The sequence below is a fragment of the Geotrypetes seraphini genome, chromosome 5 (genome assembly GCF_902459505.1).
Source record: "Geotrypetes seraphini chromosome 5, aGeoSer1.1, whole genome shotgun sequence".
Lineage (NCBI taxonomy): Eukaryota > Metazoa > Chordata > Amphibia > Gymnophiona > Dermophiidae > Geotrypetes > Geotrypetes seraphini.
Window position 1 is genome coordinate 154,638,503 of NC_047088.1, and position 18,075 is coordinate 154,656,577.

At 48.2% G+C, this 18,075-nt stretch overlaps 1 protein-coding gene across 2 annotated transcripts in view; it reads right to left on the bottom strand.

Moving 5' to 3' along the window:
- Positions 1-1,682: 1,682 nt before the first annotated feature.
- Positions 1,683-18,075, bottom strand: part of C5H3orf70 (chromosome 5 C3orf70 homolog) — a 171,260-nt gene continuing 154,867 nt past the window's right edge. For both annotated transcript variants that reach the window (XM_033947101.1, XM_033947103.1), the window contains exon 3: positions 1,683-2,663. In XM_033947101.1, coding sequence (XP_033802992.1) covers positions 2,098-2,663 — 566 coding nt within the window. In that variant the 3' untranslated portion in view covers positions 1,683-2,097. The remainder of the gene's footprint in view (positions 2,664-18,075) is intronic.

Genomic DNA, 18,075 nt, shown 5'->3' on the forward strand with positions numbered 1-18,075 from the left:
ATCCCATTTCCTTTTTAAATTTTTCACTTTAATGCTATTTTAATATGTGTCATATATTTTAGCTTGCACTGGAATGTTTTAGCACATGTTAAAATATGTTACTGTGCAGTATAGGATTTCAACATGTCCCATGAGGAAACGTTGACCCCAGTCGGTAAGTCTGCCCCTCATAGTCTATCGTCCCACCCAGTATATCAGCCTTCATGCAGATCCCCTGCTCTATGTATCTCCCGTATAGTCCTCCACTTACCCTCATTTTGCATTAATACAGACGTAGCTGCTATAGAGCAATTGGAGATTGTTCCTGCCAGGACCTAGACATATCAACTGGAAGAGGTTCCTGGCAATAGTTGAGGACTAAATATGTTTATTGGACTAGAACTGGTATATTGTGTGATGGGGATAAGGTTGCAATGTGTCAAAATGAAGGGGGACTAAGAATGACTCATTATTCTACCCTCTTGAGGGGAGACAGTTTGTTGGGGCATGATGGCCCTCAAAAATCATATATTCAGGCCTGAGAATAATAATAGGAGCTCAACAAAGTTTCTTTTGGGCTTTTTTTTGTCATGTTTTTGGAGAGGAAACTATTCAAAAAGCAAACACAAAATGTTGTTGAATTTTCTCTGTCATTTTAAAAAGATAGGTTTAGGATGGCAAATAAGTAAATCTAAATGAATTAAGTAGGCAGAGTATAAGGCAAGTTACATTTCAGGGTTTCAGGTACTACAAATTATTTCCTTGCCAAAATAAGATTAGAATCTAAGATTTACTCTAAGCATTGGAGGGTGAAGTGACTTGACAAAGTCATAAGAAATATCAATGAGAGCATCAGGATTTGAGCCCCAGCTCCCCTGGCTCTCATCCTGCAGTTCTAACCATTAGACTATTTCACCAAATTGCCATGATGGTGTGCAATCCTATATAATAGGAGCCAGTTTCCAATTATCAGCCATGCTCCCATAGTAGTATATCATCATAAGTCTCTAATCAATCAACTTTTGAATGGGTTGCCAAGCAACCACACCACCCCATCCTCAATCAGCTAATCAAAGCCCCAGTTTTGTTAGTCTTTGTACTGCAGAAAAGAGCTTCACAGATAAATATAGAGAAGCAGGCAAGTTGATTGGGGGGGGGGTATATACGGTGGAAATTAAAGCTAGAAGGATACTGATGAGGCTGCAGGAGAGTTCAGGACTGGATGAGGGAGGGAATTAAGGCTGGGAAGGGCTGTTGACCCCTTCTCAAAATAAACTGTGCTGAGGAGCGAGACTGAGCAATGAAAATTGAGCTTGGTGGCAGTGCAATGAAGGAGGGTTGAACTGGGCAGGGAAAGGGGGGGGAAAAAGGCCAAGGATTGGGGGAGGGACTGAGGAACAAGCAGATATATACAACACAGATCAACACACAACATGAAGAACGTCACATCTTTGGAAATGTTGGGTCTATTTCATGAGGCCTGCATGTGTGTACTACGCCCTGTAATGTTCAAACTCTCAATTCCTCTCATTTATGAAAGTCATTCTTCTAGTTCTAAAATGATTTCTATAACCTCTCTCTCACATTTGACTCCTGTTGCTTTCACATGTCTATAATAATTGCTAAAGTGAGTGAGGTTTACAATGATAGCACAGTTATGCTGCCAGTTTTTAGCAAGGGCCTCTGCTCTGCTCAGGCAGATGCATATTTCTTTCATGTTTATTAAAATTTGATGCAAGACAAAAACAATTTAAATAAGGTGTTCCTGGGATTGGATACTCCTTCCATCACATTAGTCACACATTGCCTTTTGGTTTCAGAATGGGCATCATTTTGTTTTTTCTTATTTGGTACAAAACATAGAAATATATTAATGCAGCAGACAGCTGTGATTATTAAAGTGTGGCAAAACTTTGTATTAGATTACACGGCACACTTGCAGAAGTAGGACTCCAAGCAGCCAATCCATTAATTCAAACACCGAATCACTGCAAGTTGGGGTTTCTTTTTGTTCCAAGTGATTTTTAAATGCCTCATAACAGAAAATGGCCTTACATTAGTTTAAAAGTGCAACTTAACTGCTGCTCAGATCATAAATTGTTTCTCAAATTCTTCCATTTAAACAGTCGTTTCTATAGTTTCAATCACCTCCAGATCTGATTTTGATGGAGAGAGGATGGTACATTGATGAGGTTTCCAGCTGCTGTTTGGAGCATAGTCTTCTTCAGAGCTTAACTCTGCCACTCCTTCTGAATCCTCGTCACAAGACTCCAAGTAGTGAATGCCTACTGCATTTATACCAGAGTCCTCAGAGCTGGAAGGGGAAGAGCAGTGGTTTATTTTTGGCATATTGCTCTCTTTTGATATTAAGGCCTCGTGGGTGGAAACGTCTTCAGGTTTTGCCTTCTGTGACTGTGTCGGCAATGATGGAGGTTGCCTTTGTACATAGCACATTTTCCCATTAATGCACTTCACCTGGTAGTTGTCGATGAACAGGTCAGAAATCATGCAGTACCTTGGTGATTCTGGGGGGATGGGTGGCTGGAAGGCCGACGCAAACTTCATAAAGTGTTCAATCAGTGAGACCGAAATTTGAATGGTGTCCACTGCCTCTATGGGTCTGGCAGGAATTACTGTACTTGGAAGCTGTTCCACGGGTGTCATGGGTTGATATACATATTTGCCTGTAAGAAAGACAGAATGTATCTTTAAAAACAGTGCTGTGACAAAAATTTAACATGCAATAACTGCAGAACCCAGTATCTTTCCATATAGCAGATGCATTTAATGGTACCTGCTGAGGTAGCATGAAGTGATCTGCCATATCTGCTATGCTAAGTTACTATATGTTAACTGATAAGCACAGTCCTTGCCTATTTCTATACTTTTCCAAATAATGCATCTTCAAGACTATTCTATAACTTGGCTCCAAGATGTATGTGCCACAATGGAGCCCACTGAGGGCCATATTCTATAAACAGCACCCTAAGTTAGGAGGCGATAGGCATACAAATGTAAAGAAGATGTTAACATGGGAGGGGCATGGGCATGCCAGGGGCATTCTAAGAAACCTTGTGCACAAGTATAGAATAGTTGCATTTAAGTGCCCAACTGCCACACTTATTTGCCACCATTTGGAAAGATAACAATGCAAATACCATCCAAGAAAAAGACCTGAAGAGCTTCCCATTTTAATTTAGCAATACAGAGGATGACATTTTTTTCTACATAGTGAAAAATGTCTTCCCCCACCCCCAAAAAAAAGATACAGATCAGTAACTAAGTTCCCAGAATTTTTGATTGAGTTTCAAGTTTTTAAATTTTATTTAAAATTTGATATATACGCTCATCAAAAATTTCTAAGCGATTACAATTCTAAAATGGGGGGACAATAATATACATGGACAAATTTCAAGCAAACATACAAAAACTGGACTGGTACAGGATGGAAAAGGGAAAGAACTACAAAAGTAATCGTGCAGAAATGAACAAGTAAAGTTAACACAATCAGGAGGGGATAAATTAAAAAATAGAAATGTATAGAAAGGAAGTCTTAGAATATACGCGTTGAGAAATTGAAACGACATGAAAGTCTTGGTCCTTGAGTCTAACCCCCTCTTCTATTAAACTGCACTAGCAGTTGTTACGCAGAGAGCCACGCTGAATGGCCCATGCTGCTCCTGACACTCATAGGAACTCTATGCTCTGAGAAGAGAGAGAGAGTCCTGTACAGGTGAAGAAGTTTAAGTCCTCTATGAAACTAGAGGTGAAGAGCCCCCCTGAAATACCTTAACATATTAGGCCAATAAACACAACTAAAGGCCTAAGATGGCTGAGAATGCTCTGACTAAAACTGTCAAGCCTTTGCACAATCTATGCTTGCTGAAATCAGCAAGCCAAGCAAAACTTATGCTAAAATGAGCAAATGAAACGAAACTTATTCTTTTACATGGCAACTGGTATCACATCTGCTATAATGCCATAAGAACAGGGAAATGAACCTAAGAAGGATGAGAACATGCCTTGACCAAGAATACAAAAATACATTATTTGCAAGAATATCCTGTAATGGGCAGGCCCTTACTGGCCGATGGCTTGAAATTGCTGACATGATGGTTAAAACGACATTTGACGGAAAAGGTAGATTTTCAGTAAACAGGACACACATATGGTATGACACAGATATTATGAACCAATTAATAAAACTGATAAATGTAATGACATTTGTAAGTGACCAATAAAAATTAACAATATGATATGTGCCAACGTGGCCTCAGGCTGTCAAGAATTGTATAAGAGACAGCCTTTGTGATTATGAAAGCAGGACAGACATCAGGTATACTCAAGCGCCTGAGGCATACTATCTGTCAGCTTCATATGCTGTAAAGATTTGTTCTTGTAACCTGTTGTTGATTATTAATAAAATATATATTAATTAAACCAGCATATTGGGCTTCTGTGAAGTCAGTCAGTTATTGAAGGCCGTAAACAGGCGGCTTTTTCCAGCTCACAGCGCTAAAAACTGCTATCGCAGATTCGTAGAAGAGGGGGTAAGTTTCAAAGACATCTTTATAGAGGAAACTTTTAAGGGAGCCTTTGAATCTATCCAATGCTGTTTCATTTCGCCAATAAATCCATTTTTGGTTACACAAATTCACTCTGGTGTTATTTTGTATTGTGACTTCTGTGTTACTTCTTGTGAACATGTACAAATAAATACTAGGTGGTACTTTAATTAATTCAGTTAATCTGTAACTAGCTTTAGAAAGCTATGCTCCCTTCATTAGCTTATCTGCTGTCCTAAAACCTGACACTGGGATGCTGTAACAGTTAGTTCTTGCTGCTTGCAATAGCAGAGCAGTGTTCTCCCCAGAAATTTTTTCCAGCCGGGTGGCATGAAAAAGTAGCCGGATGAGGCGGGATGGGGAAATTTGGTGGAGGGGAAAATTAACCCCCTCTTTTACTAAGGTGCGCTAGCATTTTTAGCGCGTGCAAACCCCTGCGCTACATGGGAAAACTAGCGCCAACTCAATGCTGGCGTTAGCATCTAGCGCGCATGGCAATTCCTCCGCGCGCTAAGCGCACACTAAAACCACTATCGTAACTTAGTAAAAGAAGCCCTAAAGGTATACTGTTTTTATTAGTTAATTATTATTATTATTTTCCAATGCTCAATATGACTTCCTTTTTTAAGGTTTGACACTTGTGCCAGAATATTTTTACTAAATTTAAGAAGTATTTACCCTCTTTCAAATGGTATAAGGTTTAAAAAAGGGAAAGGCATTAATGAAGTCATTAGGTTTAATCTAGCCATTTATTTCTGCATGAATTTAAACAACTAAAAAACAAGATAAATATAGCTCATCCAGTCATACAAGAAATGGCTCTACAGTAGGGGTGCCCACACTTTTTGGGCTTGCGAGCTACTTTTAAAATGACCAAGTCAAAATGATCTACCAACAATAAAATTTTTAAAAAAACACAAAGCACACTGTACGCAGAGAAAATGTTAATTATCCTTTATATTCCGCGGGTTTTCAAAGAGGTCAAGGCAGATGATTCTATGCAATGTCACCTCAGGAACAACTATACAAAAATAGACAAATATACCCCCTCCCTATTTACTAAATCGCAATACTGGTTTTTAAAGCAGGGAAATGCACTGAATGCCCTGCGCTGCTCTCGATGCTCATAGGCTCCCTGCACTAAAAACTGCTATTACGGTTTAGTAAAAGGGGGCCATAGTGCAAAATATAGATAGCAGATATAAATTCTTAAAACAGACACATTTTGATCACTAAACTGAAAATAAAATCATTTTTCCTACCTTTTTGTCTGGTGATTTCATGAGTCTCTGCACTTCCTTCTTCTGACTATAAATCCAATATTTTTTTCTTTCTGCCCCTCCCCTTTTCTTTCTGTCTCTCTTTCTTTCTCTCTCCCCCTGCCCCCCCAAGCATTCGCGCCAATTTCTCCACTTCCCCGATTCTTTCCCTACCCCCTAAGCCACCATGCCGATTTCTCCCTGCTTCCACGAGCCAGACCAGGACTGTACAAGCGCCGGACTCACAAGACTTCACCTCTGATGTCAATTCCTACGTCGGAGAGGAAGTTACAGGCCAGCCAGGCAGCAATTGGCTGGCCCAGAATTTCCTCTCTGACATCAGAATTGACGTCAGAGGTAAAGTCTTGTGAGTCCGGCGCTTGTACGCGCCTGGCCTGGCTCAGGGAGGCAGGAAGAAAAAGATTGCCAAGGCAATGCGATCGACTCACATTGCCTTTGCGATCTACTGGTCGATCGCGCTCGACCATTTGGGCACCCCTGCTGTTATGGTATCCTGTCCTGACCTGAGGAAAGGTGTTTAGTCCCCAAAAAACTGCCTTATTTCCATTTCCTATTTATAAACTTTAATCAATAGATACAATACTACTTGATTCTACGTAAAGCAACAAAAAAAAATTTTTCTACCTTTTGTCATTTCTGCTTTAATCATCTTGTCTTCACTCTTCTTTCTAGCCAGCATCTGTCCGCTCTGTCTTCCATGCAGCATCAGCCCCTTCCATCCACTGTCCGCCTCTCCCCGTTCCATATGGCATCTTCTCTCTTTTTATGCTCCTTCAATAAACTGTCTATCCTGTGCCCCTTCTCTTCTCCTTTGTACATGATTAATTTCAGCTCTGCCACCTCTCCATTTTTCTCTCTCTGTCAACACCCCGTCCCCTATGCTCTGGAAACTCTCTCTTCTCCTTTCTTTCCTTCACACTCCACAGTCTGGTATCTTCCCTTCCCTGATTCTATGGCATCTCACTTCTTTCCTTTTCTTCCATCTCTCCCTCCCCCTCCATGCTCTGACATCTTCTCCTTCCTTTCCCCCTTCCTTTTCCCTTGGTCTGGCATACTTTCCTCCTTCCTTCCAATCCCTGGCATCTCCTTTCATTCCCTCCCTCATCTTCTTTCTCCCTCCAGTTGGTTGCAGCAAATCTCTCCCCCTCTGCTCCCTTTCCTCCTTCTGTCACCCAAAGCCTGGCGTCATGAACTTCTTCAGGCAGCAGCATTCACAATTCGCTGCTGTTGCCAGCTTCGGGCCTTCTTCTCTGTCGGGTCCTGCCTTCATAGAAACAGAAGTAGGCAGGACCCGGCAGAGAGGAAGGCCTGAAGCTGGAAACAGCAGTGAATTGTAAATGCTGTTGCTAGCCGAAGAAGTTCATGATGCCAGGTCAAACACCCGGGGAAAACTGCTACTCTCCCCCCCCCACGACTCTCCTATCTCTCCCTCCCTCCCATCATGAGACTCTAAACAGCACTGCTCTACTCTAAGCAGGCTGCTTCAGGGCTTTCTCCTGCCGTGATTCCCTCTGGCACGTCACTGATGAGGGAAGGAGGGAAAGATAGGAGGGTTGGATCGGGTTTGGGGGGGCGCCCGGGATGATGATGGGGCTGCTACTGCTGCCAGCGAATCCAGCAAGGGTGAGGCCCCAAAGCACAGCACTGGAAGGCCTCCCTGACCATTTCAGGCCCTAGGCCTGTGCCTACTGGGCCTATCCTTTAATCTGGCCCTGCTTCATCCCCCCCCCCTCATATGCCCTGACATCTCTCTCTTCCACTCCATGGTATGGTATCTCCTTTCCCTCCCTCCCATGGTCTTTGCATCTCTTTCCTCCTTTTCCTGATCTTCCTTCTCCCTCCTTCCCTCTCTCTCCCCCCAATTGGGTGCAGCAGCATTTCTCTTCCCTCCCACATTGGGTACAGCAGTATCATCAGCATTTCTCTTTCCTCCCCCCAATTTGGTACAGCAGAAGCAGCATTTCTCTTCACCCTCCCCCCTAATTGGGTGCATCAGCATGACTCTTCCCCCTCCCCCTATTGGGTACAGCAGCAGCATCATCAGCATTTCTCTTAACCCCCCCCAAAATTGGGTACAGAAGCACCAGCATTTCTCTTCCCCCTCCCCCTCTAATTGGGTACAGCAGCATTTCTCCTCCCATTCACCCCCCCCCTCCCGTCTCACACACCCGGCAGATTCGCTACAGACAAAGGCAAGTTGAAAGTTTCCCTTTGTCGCTGACCTATCTCCCAAAGGTCAGCGACAGAGGGAAGCTTACAACTTGCTGCTCTTGCTTACTTCGGGCCTTTCTCATTGCGGAAACAGAAAGTAGGCAGGACCCGGCAGCGAGAAAGGCCCGAAGTAAGCAAGAGCAAGTAAGCTTCCCTCCGTGCCTGGCCTATCTCACGCATGCTCTAGGACTCTAATGGTCCGTGCCGGCTTCTCTTCCCTACCCCCCCCCCCCCCCGACGTAACTTCCGGTTTCAGAGGGAAGCCGGGTTTGAGTCTCTTGCTGGGTTTTGTTTTGTTTAAAGTCCGGCGGGAGTCTTTTGGCGGCTCTTCAGGCTGCGCGTTAAACAGTGGTGGCAGCAGGATTCGGCAGATGACAGCCGGGCGGTAATCTAAATTTGCTGGGCGGAGCGCCCGACTGAAAAGCGCTGGGGAGAACACTGCAGAGACATTTCACATACAATTACCGTATATATTCGAATATAAACTGATCCAAATATAAACCCAGGTGACCTTTTTCCCTCCAAAAAGGAGGAAAAAAGGTTGACTCATTATAAACTGAGATTAGAAATTTGTGTGACACTGGTGCGAAAGTCTACAAAGACTAGACATCCTCATCATAACTCTACGGGAAAAACTACCAGAAACATCCACCTTTCCATTAACACTGCTACTGTTAATTATCATTTCTATGGCACTCCAACACATACTGAACACAGCAATTTCATCTTAGTATTGCCTTTAATTCTAGACCGGGAAGAGTTGGCAGGCTGAGAAGATGAGTTCCTGCTGCCTCCAGGAGGTTTCAGACTTAGGGCCAGATTCTCAAAATTTTAATGCTGTCGCTAAACTGGTTCCAGATGGTTTAGCCTGCATGCATTTTAGCGGCAGATTATCAAAGTAGCTTATTGCGGTCTTTAGCGAGTTTCTAGTAGTCTCTGCCACTGTCATGCAAATGGGCTCTTGAATACTGAAACATGCATTCCGGTGGATTCTTAATAATCACCGAGTCATCCTCTAAGAACGGCGTCAGCCTTTGGCGACAAAAATCAGCAACTAGTCCAGGGGTGTGGGTACAGTGACAGCACTGTTAAAAGTGCATCTTGTGGCCTGTGTTTTGACTGTGAGTAATGAAAAAAATTCAAAATTACATGAAGAATCATAAATTGTAGTCTTTTTTTTGTGTGTGTGTGAATAGTAAAAGCACGCTTCTTGAGCACGTGTATTATAGCCCCCTTTGGCAGCAGGAGAGATGCCCAATCTCTCCCACCGTCAAGAAACACCCCCGGTAGTGGGAGAGATGCCCAATATCTCCCACTGCCAACCAACCCCCTCTCCCCCCCCCACCCCCCGTTATCATTTAAGATCATTGCCACTGTCTTGCCACCAAACATGTTTAGTTCAACTAGCAAGCCTGGTGCCAAAGCACAGAAGGAGATTCTTGGAGGGTGTGGGAGCTGGCAGGCCTTGAGCACACGCAGATTTCAAGGCCCCCACACTAGCCCAGGACAGCACTGAAGTCAGCTTGATTGTCCACTGGAGCTGGAAAGGAGAATGCAGTGACGGCAGGGTAGTGCTGCAGCAGCACCGGTCACGGGAGGGGGGGGGAGGGGTACAGGAGAGCAGTGCAGGTCATCAGGGGGTTGCAGGAAAGCAGCGTCAGTCATTGGTAGGACGTGCAGGTGTGTGACACCACTCATCAAGGGGGTGGAGGGAGTGAAGGAAAGAAGCAGACTGTCATTAGTAAGGGAGGATAAAAGCACCAGCTATATGGTGGACTTGGATATAAACTGAGACCCCCATTTTTTGGGTCATTTTTTTTGGCCTCAAAACCTTGGTTTATATTTGAGTATACAGTATACAGCAATCTTTGCTACATGGTAATCTAGAACAATGGTCCCCAACCCTGTCCTGGAGGACCACCAGGCCAGTCGGATTTTTGGGATAGCCCTAATGAATATGCATGGCGCAGATTTGCATGCCTCTCACCTCCATTATACGCAAATTTCTCTCATGGATATTCATTAGGGCTATCCCAAAAACCTGACTAGCCTGGTGGTTCTCTAGGACAGGGTTGGGGACCACTGACCTAGAACTCTAAAGAAACATTTGTGCCTAATCATTCTAGACTCAAAAGCATTCAATATTAGGTAGGCAATGCAGCTAGTTTTTTGTGTTTTTTGGGGGGAGGGGGTTGTTGAAAGAGATGTGTTATGTCTAATCTTATATCCCGAAAAAAGTGGTGGAAACGTTGTTAAGTGTCCAAAATGTAAATCCTTCGATAAATGAGTGATTATACAGGGGTTTTTGACCAGTGATGAAACCCAACCCCAATTGGTTATGATCTGTTTGATTATAGTCCAGGGTTTTTTTGAGGTCTTTTCTCCTCTGTTTTAAATTTACATTATATGTAATACTGAGTGCTCCGCATCACTCATTAATCTTATATCCCACCAAATCCTCATTAATTAGAGTTCTAGGCAACATATTACTACATAGAATTACGAGCAACATATTACTACATAGAATTTTGTATTGAGTTAAATATTTTACAAAGAATTATGAGTTTTCATATTCAGAATGAACACAGAATGATCATCTTTCATTTCTCAGCTCCCTAATTGTCTTCTTTCCCTTTCTTTGGCTTTCATGGCAATTAAACTTGATTCCTACAACAATAGGATGGGTAATTTTCAAAGCTCTCCCTGCAGAAATGCCATATATACAGATAGAAGTCCCTGCATAGTATCTGCTGTGAGCACAGGAAAGGTGGGGGCAAGGGAGAGCTGAATGCATTTGCAGTTACACACATATTTTGTGATTTTCAAAAAGTGTATGCTCACAGTGCAGAACCACTAAGGGCTGGACTCTGTAAACGGCACCGCTATCGGCGGCCACCCAGAAAAGCAGTGCCGTTCGCATGTCAATCATGCAACGGTGCCGTTTACAGAATCGTGGCCACATCCAAAGTAGGTGCTGGAAATGCAGACCAGGGTTTTATAGGCCTATATTTCTGGCACCTACTTTCAACGAGAATCGTGTCCCTAGAGGCGTCTACGTCAACTTTTGGCGTAAACCACGCCTACTTTTGACATAGGCGGCAATAGGTGTCGCTATGGATGGGAGTTGGATTCTGGTCTTTATAGGCGCTTGCAGGAGTCTACCTTTTGGGGTTTTAAAAAATGTTTTTAAAGATTGAGGTAAATTACTGTGCCATTTATCATCAATTATAGCAATTAAGTTAGGTGGCAGTAGTGTGACTACCGCCAGCTAACTTAGGACGCCATTTGTAGAATCGACCCCTTAGCCCCTCCAAGTTAGGAGGCAGTAAGTGAAACTGCACTACATGTTTATTTCAGTACTGACTTAGCATGCATTGACTCTTTTCACACCCATTCTCCACTCATGTCCTGCCCAGTTTCACCCCTTTCCAAAAATGGCTTTAAACACGTGGTTTACTGTATGCTAACATACCCCCTTCTTTACAAACACGTAGTGCTGGCAGCGATGGTAACTTGCTCTGACGCTCATAGGAATTCTATGAGCATTGGAACAGCTACCGCTGCTGCCGACACTAAAACCTGCGCTATGCGTTAGTGAAGGAGGGGGATAGTTTATAGTTTATTTTTTAATGTCCACTTTATTGCAAAGCAGATCACAAAATCACATACATAATATACATAACATCCATACAAAATTAGACAACAGACAAATACATTTGTAATCCGCCTTGAACTGCAAGGTATAGGCGGAATAGAAGTCCCTAATGTAATGTAATCTCTCCACCACAATGTCCATTATTCCACTACAATATTAAATTATTTTTCAACACCCGTATTTCATTTTGCAAAATAAATACCATTTTATCAAGCTTTTAATTCTTCACATCTCCTTGCTGCCTTATGCACTTGAGTAAAAGGGCCCCTAAGTCTACCAGACATATGAAAATTTTTCCATACGTCATAAAAGACGAGAATTGAATATAAATTGTTAAACTTTTGTTTTTAAGATATCATGTTGTTTTAGTCCAGAATATCTTATATCTTTCATATCTCTGTACACTCTATTAAGATGTTTATGGTCAGTTCAAAACAATTCTTTTGCATTATACCTGCAAAATACTTGAATTATACTTGAATTTATGCTTCTGAAAGTCACTGAAAGTTTCAATAGAAACTTGCAAGTGATCCTTTAAGATGTTTATGGTCAGTTCAAGACATATGGCTTACAAGTTTGAGAAAATGTTGACAATGACACAATAGCTAAACTACTAAACTAAACTAAACCTTAAGTTTGTATACCGCATCATCTCCACAGAAGTAGAGCTCGACACGGTTTACAGTCACCAGCCATCTATGCATATATATATGACCCTAAAAGGGTATATATTTTTAAGTGTAAAAATCTGGCCTGGAGGTGACCCGTTTTAAGGAAAGGAAAGAGCAGATCTTTGTGGATGGGGAAAAGAATGATGGACAACAGCAGCCTATATAATAAAATTAAAAGCTGCATGTACAATTTACATGGAAAGGGAGAAAAATTAGTTATATATCAGCAGAAAATTCAAGAATAAAAAGCCCAAGAGCTAGTCTCGATGGGCGAACTTAACGCGGGGCTGGGTGGCCCGCCGGATCGCCCATCGGACTAGTTAGGCCGATGGAGGGGTAGGGGTAGCGGGCCCAAAAGGGGGCGGTCACCAAAATGGGATCGCGTGGGTTGTCGCGGCCGAATGGAATTGTGGGGGAGGGAAGGGTTAAAAGGCAGGGCTCGCGGAGGACCCGAACAGTTTGGGTCCTCCGAAGCAGCTTTAGCCCTGCAATAAACCCTTTCGCAGTGTCTAGGAAACAGTGATTTCTTTTCAGTTTTGACATCCTCTATCGGTCGGAAAAATCAGTTCAAGAGCTAGTCTCGATGGGCGAGCTTAACGCGGGCCTGGGTGGCCCGCCGGATCGCCCATCGGACTAGTTAGGCTTCCGTTCGCGAGCGCAGCCTGCAGTCCCCCTGCAAGGGCCGATCCGCTGGAGCAGCTTGCGGGCCGGGAGGGCGCTCGCGGTCGCGGATTGCGGTGCCGAGCGAGGCGCAGTGCTGCGAGGAGGACTGCCGGCCAGACGCACGGTTCGCGGCCTACCTTTTCTGCACGTGGCCGACCGGAGCGGATCTCTGCCTGGTGAGTGTGGCTGCAGGGGGGGGCAGGCAGTTACCTCCGAGGCGATCCCGCGCATCGGCACGGGCAGCCATAGCGCTGGAGGCAGTGGGGGCGAGGCCAGAGGCAGGTGGAGGATTGGAAACCGGGCTGGCTCAGGGGTTGAGTGCTGGGTTGGTGACCGGAGGTTGAGGATTCAGGCCTCAGCTGGGGAGAAGGGCTGACACTGCGCCAGGAGGGGAGGCTGAGGGTTCAGGAGAAGAGGGTAAGAGGAAGTTGAGGGTTCGTCGCGGTGTGGGGTCTACCCGCAGGGGCAGGAGCCGGAACCCTGCCGCGGGAAGGGGGAGGAGCGTTGTGGGGGCGCAGAACTCGGGTGCCTTGCCGGCCGGGAGGGTCACGGTCGTCGGGGACCCGGGGGCGGTGGCCTCAGAGCCTGCCCATCATGTGCCCGCTCACAGGGGGGGCGGTGGGCCGGGGAGAGAGCCGGCGGTGGCACCCGAGTTCCCCATGAGATCGGGCTGGGGGGAATGCGCCCGAGTCTGCCGCTGTTCCTGGCACCCCCTCGACATCAGGAACGGGCGGAGGTGGGCCAACGGGCCCAGCGGGGTGGTGGGCTCCCTGGTCTACAGGTCCCTGGCGCGCGCCCTGGAGTGGAACCCCCTGGGAGTCAGTCCCTCCTCAGTTTCCTCCTTATCTTTGGGGACCGGGTGCGCTTGGGGGTAGGGGGGGACCTCATGTTGGGGCTGGTTTTACGGGGCTTACTACCCTGCTGCTGTGCCGGTTGCTGGCCCTGTTCGGATTTCTTCCCACAGGTCATCGCTGCGGGACCTGTCGAGACGGCTGGGACTTCTGCTACGGGACAGTCTAGCGGAGGAACGGCTGCAACTCCACAGATCGGTGGAGGAGAGCATGCTCGAGACCAGCAGCGTCCAGCTACAGTGGCTGCTGCGGAAGGCGCCACTTCGGGAGCAGCGGGAGGCGGACACAGACATGGAGACGACCGGATCACGGGTAACATGGCCCTAGGGGCTGGGGTTAGTGTTCGGGGAAAACGGGGGACGAAAAAGGGTAAGGTTAAAAAGAGACGGGGGGGCTGAGATTCTTCGTTGTCTTCCTCTTACTCCTCTGCAACCTCTTCTTCCTCTTCTTCGTCTTCCTCCTCTGGGTCACGTCGGCGGGGAGAGGGAGAGGATCAGGCGCGAGAGGGCACGGATCGGGGCGCCCCTGCGCTCGTAGCGTTGTAAGTGGACGGCGCTAGGTGCGTGCAGTGGGGCTCATGCTTGCTGCCCCTCTCCCGGCCACTTTAGCAAAGGATCCTGGATCACTGGGGGCAGGAGTGGGGGTGCTCGTTGTGTGCTGCCTGTTTCTTCACAGGGTTGCCGGGCTGCTGTTTTGACTGCCTCATGGGCGGCGGCTAGGCCTTGTGGTGAGGCGGTGGGGCGGATAGGGCCCCCCTTTTCCTCTATATCTATGTGTTATACTAAAATATAAATATAATAAAATTAAATTAAATAAAATAAAAATAACATAAAATGAAATAAAACTGAAACCAAACCTCATTGAATCAGGTTCCTCAGCCTGTGCCTGATTGGGGGGGAGCTTGGGGCGAGGTGGATACAGATTCTGCCTCGGCCCCTGCAGTTGGGGGGTTTCCTGCCCTGTGGCTCCTCTCAGTTACTCTTGCGCGTGGGTGCTGCTCTTACGCGCTGGCTTCGTGTCCGTGCGGAGGGAGGCAGGGTCCTTCCGTTGGAGGGCGGGTGCCTTGGTGGCAGGTGGGGGAGTTCGCTCTGGTGGCTCCTTGCTCTTGGGCCTTGTTCCCTCTTCTTTATGGTCTTGCGGTCTCCTGGTGAGTCGACTCCTTCTCCTCCTTTTCCTTTTCCTGGGGCAGGGGTCCGGATGGGGGGGGGGGGGGGCTTGGCCTGGAGGTGGGGATGTCAGTAGGGGCTGAGGCCACTGACGGGTGTTCTATCGGGTGGATGCTTTGGGGGTTTGCTGCTGCTCTTTTGGTTTTTGTTTCAGGTCTGGAGACGGCAGTCTCCGGGGATCGTCTCTTCTTCACTGGTGGTCCATGGACGGAATTTCGGATACATTGGAGCCAGCGTGTGACGGGGTCCAAAGACTTGGTGGTAGCTTCGGATGGCGCCACTGCTACGGTGGCATGCCCTTTTGCCAGCTGTCTGCAGGACATGGAGTTGTTCTGCGGCAGCGAAATGTGGCTTGGTTGGTGGCCTGGCTTCCCCTTGGGGGATTGGGCTGATCTGGTGCTGTGGACCCTCTGGGAGAACAGGACCGGGTGGTTCTGTGGTCTCTCTGGGGGGCAGTGCTAGGACGGTTCTGTGGACCCCCCGGGGGGGCAGGACCAAGGTGGTTCTGTGGACTCCCCGGGGGGGCAGGACCGGGGTGGTTCTAGGGACTCTCCGGAGGTAGAACACCCGGGGTGCTTCTATGGACTCCCCGGGGTGGCAGGACCAGGGTGGTTCTGTGGACTCCCCGGGAGGGCAGGTCTGGGGTGATTCTGTGGACTCCCAAGGGGTGGCAGGACTAGGGTGGTTCTGTGGCCTCCATGGGAGGGCAAGATCGGGGTGGTTCTGCGGCTCCTCGGGGGAAACATCCAGGGTGGTTCGGTGGACTCCCCGGGATGACAGGACCAGGGTGATTCTGTGGACTCCCCGGGGGGGGCAGGACGGGGGTGATTCAGTGGACTCCACGGGGGTTGCTGGACTGAGGCGGTTCTGTGGCCTCCCTGGGGGTGACAGGTCCTGGGTGGGGTTCGGCGGTCCCCCTGAGGTGGGAGGACCGGGGTGGTTCTGTGGACTCCCCGGGGGGGGGGGGCAGAACGAAGGTAGTGCTGGGCCTCCCCGGGGGGCTGGCTGGAGGGGAGGATCCGGTCAACGGTTCTGGGGACTCCCGGGATGGGCTAATGCTGGCTTGGTTTGGATGGTTTCCTTGGGGCTAGCTGGGGCAGGTTCATTGGTATCCAAGGATGGGGCGAGCTGGAGGAGGTTCTGGTGACCTCCTTAGAGCACGATTGAGACTGGGTATGGTTTAGAGACCTCCTAGGGAGGACTAGGTCAGTTTGGGGGTTTTACAGTGCGGGCTGGGTGGTGCTGGTTGCTCACTGCTGGTGGTGCGTGGCGTCGGCCTGAATTCCATGGGTTTGCAGTGCCCTCCCCTAGGGCGAGGGGTCGTGATGGATGGTTGATGCTTGTCCCAGATGAAGCGGGGGCTCCTGGTTAGTGGGGGTGCTGCAGTGCGGGGCGCTGAGGGGCCCTGGTTCCAATGCTGAAGGACTTTATTCCCCTGCCCTGCAACGCGGGGCTGTTTCGGGGTGCCTCGGTGGCGGGTTGTGATTGGACTAGGTGTTTGGTGGTTTCTTAGGTGTAGGGGACCAGGTGCTGCGTGGGGCTCGTTGCTGGTTGGTGGGTGTTGCGGAGTTGCTATCATGGTTCCTCTGGTGATTGGCTCCTGCTTGGTTGTTTTCATATTTCGGTCGTGCGCTGACTTGCGGTTGGTCTGGTGGTGGCAGGAGAGGGTAGTCCTGGTTCTTTGGGGCGCGGGCTGTATGGGGGCCGGTGTAATATAGGGTGTGGTACAGGTGCCTCGGTCTGCGACCCTGTCTCGCCCCCTTCCTCCTTTGGCTGGCTTGCCGCTGTTCGTGGCGCTTGTCTTAGGTCGTTTTGGGTAGGCAGAGCTAGGGTGGTCCTGCAGTATATCGCATTAGCTCTGGGAATATCTGTTCGTTACCTGGCGGTGGGTCCCGTCCTGAGTTTATGGCCATCCCCTTTTGGACCTGGGGGTTTTATTCGGTGGCCCCGTTGGGTTGGATTAGAGTAGTTCGGTGCATGCTCGGGCGGGGCTGTGTCGGGGGGAGGCCCATTTTGGATTTGGTTAGTCCCAGTCGGTTCCTTCGGGGACTTCTTGGTCAAGACTAGTTTGCTGGATTTGGAGCCGGAATGTGGGCGCGTTATTCCTTATCGCTCCTCTGGTGTACAGGGCGAGTTGGGCGTGGGGTCTCAGTCCTGGTTCTTCGGGTTCTCCTGTCGCCTTGTTGACGTGGTTGCAATCGGTCGGTGCGGCTCTCTTTACGCTTGGTGCCGGCGGGGGTGTGTCTGGGTGTGGGTCGGCCGCTCCCTGTGGGGGGATTGCCCTGCGGCTGTGTTATGTGGTGCCTTCCCGCCAGTTTTTTCTAAGCTGCTATGCTGGTGGTTGGTGCCTTGGGTTACAGTCTGGAGAGTTAGGGGCAGGGGGCTGTTCTGGTGATGTACAGGGCTGTCGACTTGATCTGTCTCGCTTGGGCTTTGTGGCCTGTTCAGGGGGTTCCTTCATGGGGGAGGTGTGGGGCGAGCAGGGTTCTGTCGTCCTGTTAACGGGGTGGTTTCGGCAGGGTTTGGGTCTCGTCCTTGGGGGGTCCAATTCGGGGCCTCGTCCCGCCCTCTGGGAGGGTCCTGGGGGGCTTTGGGGTTGGGCTTGGAGGTCAACTGGCCTGGGTTGTGTCTTGCTGGGCTTCTACTTCGTTGAGCCTCATGATGGGCTAGCAGTTGTGATTTGCTGTTGGATGACGTCGTCTCTTGTTGCGAGCGTGTGTTGGTCTTCTAGCCGCAGCCCTGTTTTCCTTTCCTTGGGGGGGGGGGCCTGTAACGCGTTACAGGCCTGTGGCGGTATCCCGAGCTACTGGCTAATGGGCTCATCAAGGGATGAGCGGTGGGCCGGCTGGGAGCTGTGCCTGGTGGGTCGGATGACCCTGGATAATGGGGCATGTGTGGGACATGCCACCCCTCGGACCCTAGCTTAGACGGCGGGGTCGGGGGCCAATTACATCTAATGGTAGCTCGGGATCAAGGTCACAATGGTGATACCATTGTTATGGGTTATTGTTAATGTGTTATTTATGGCTGTTAA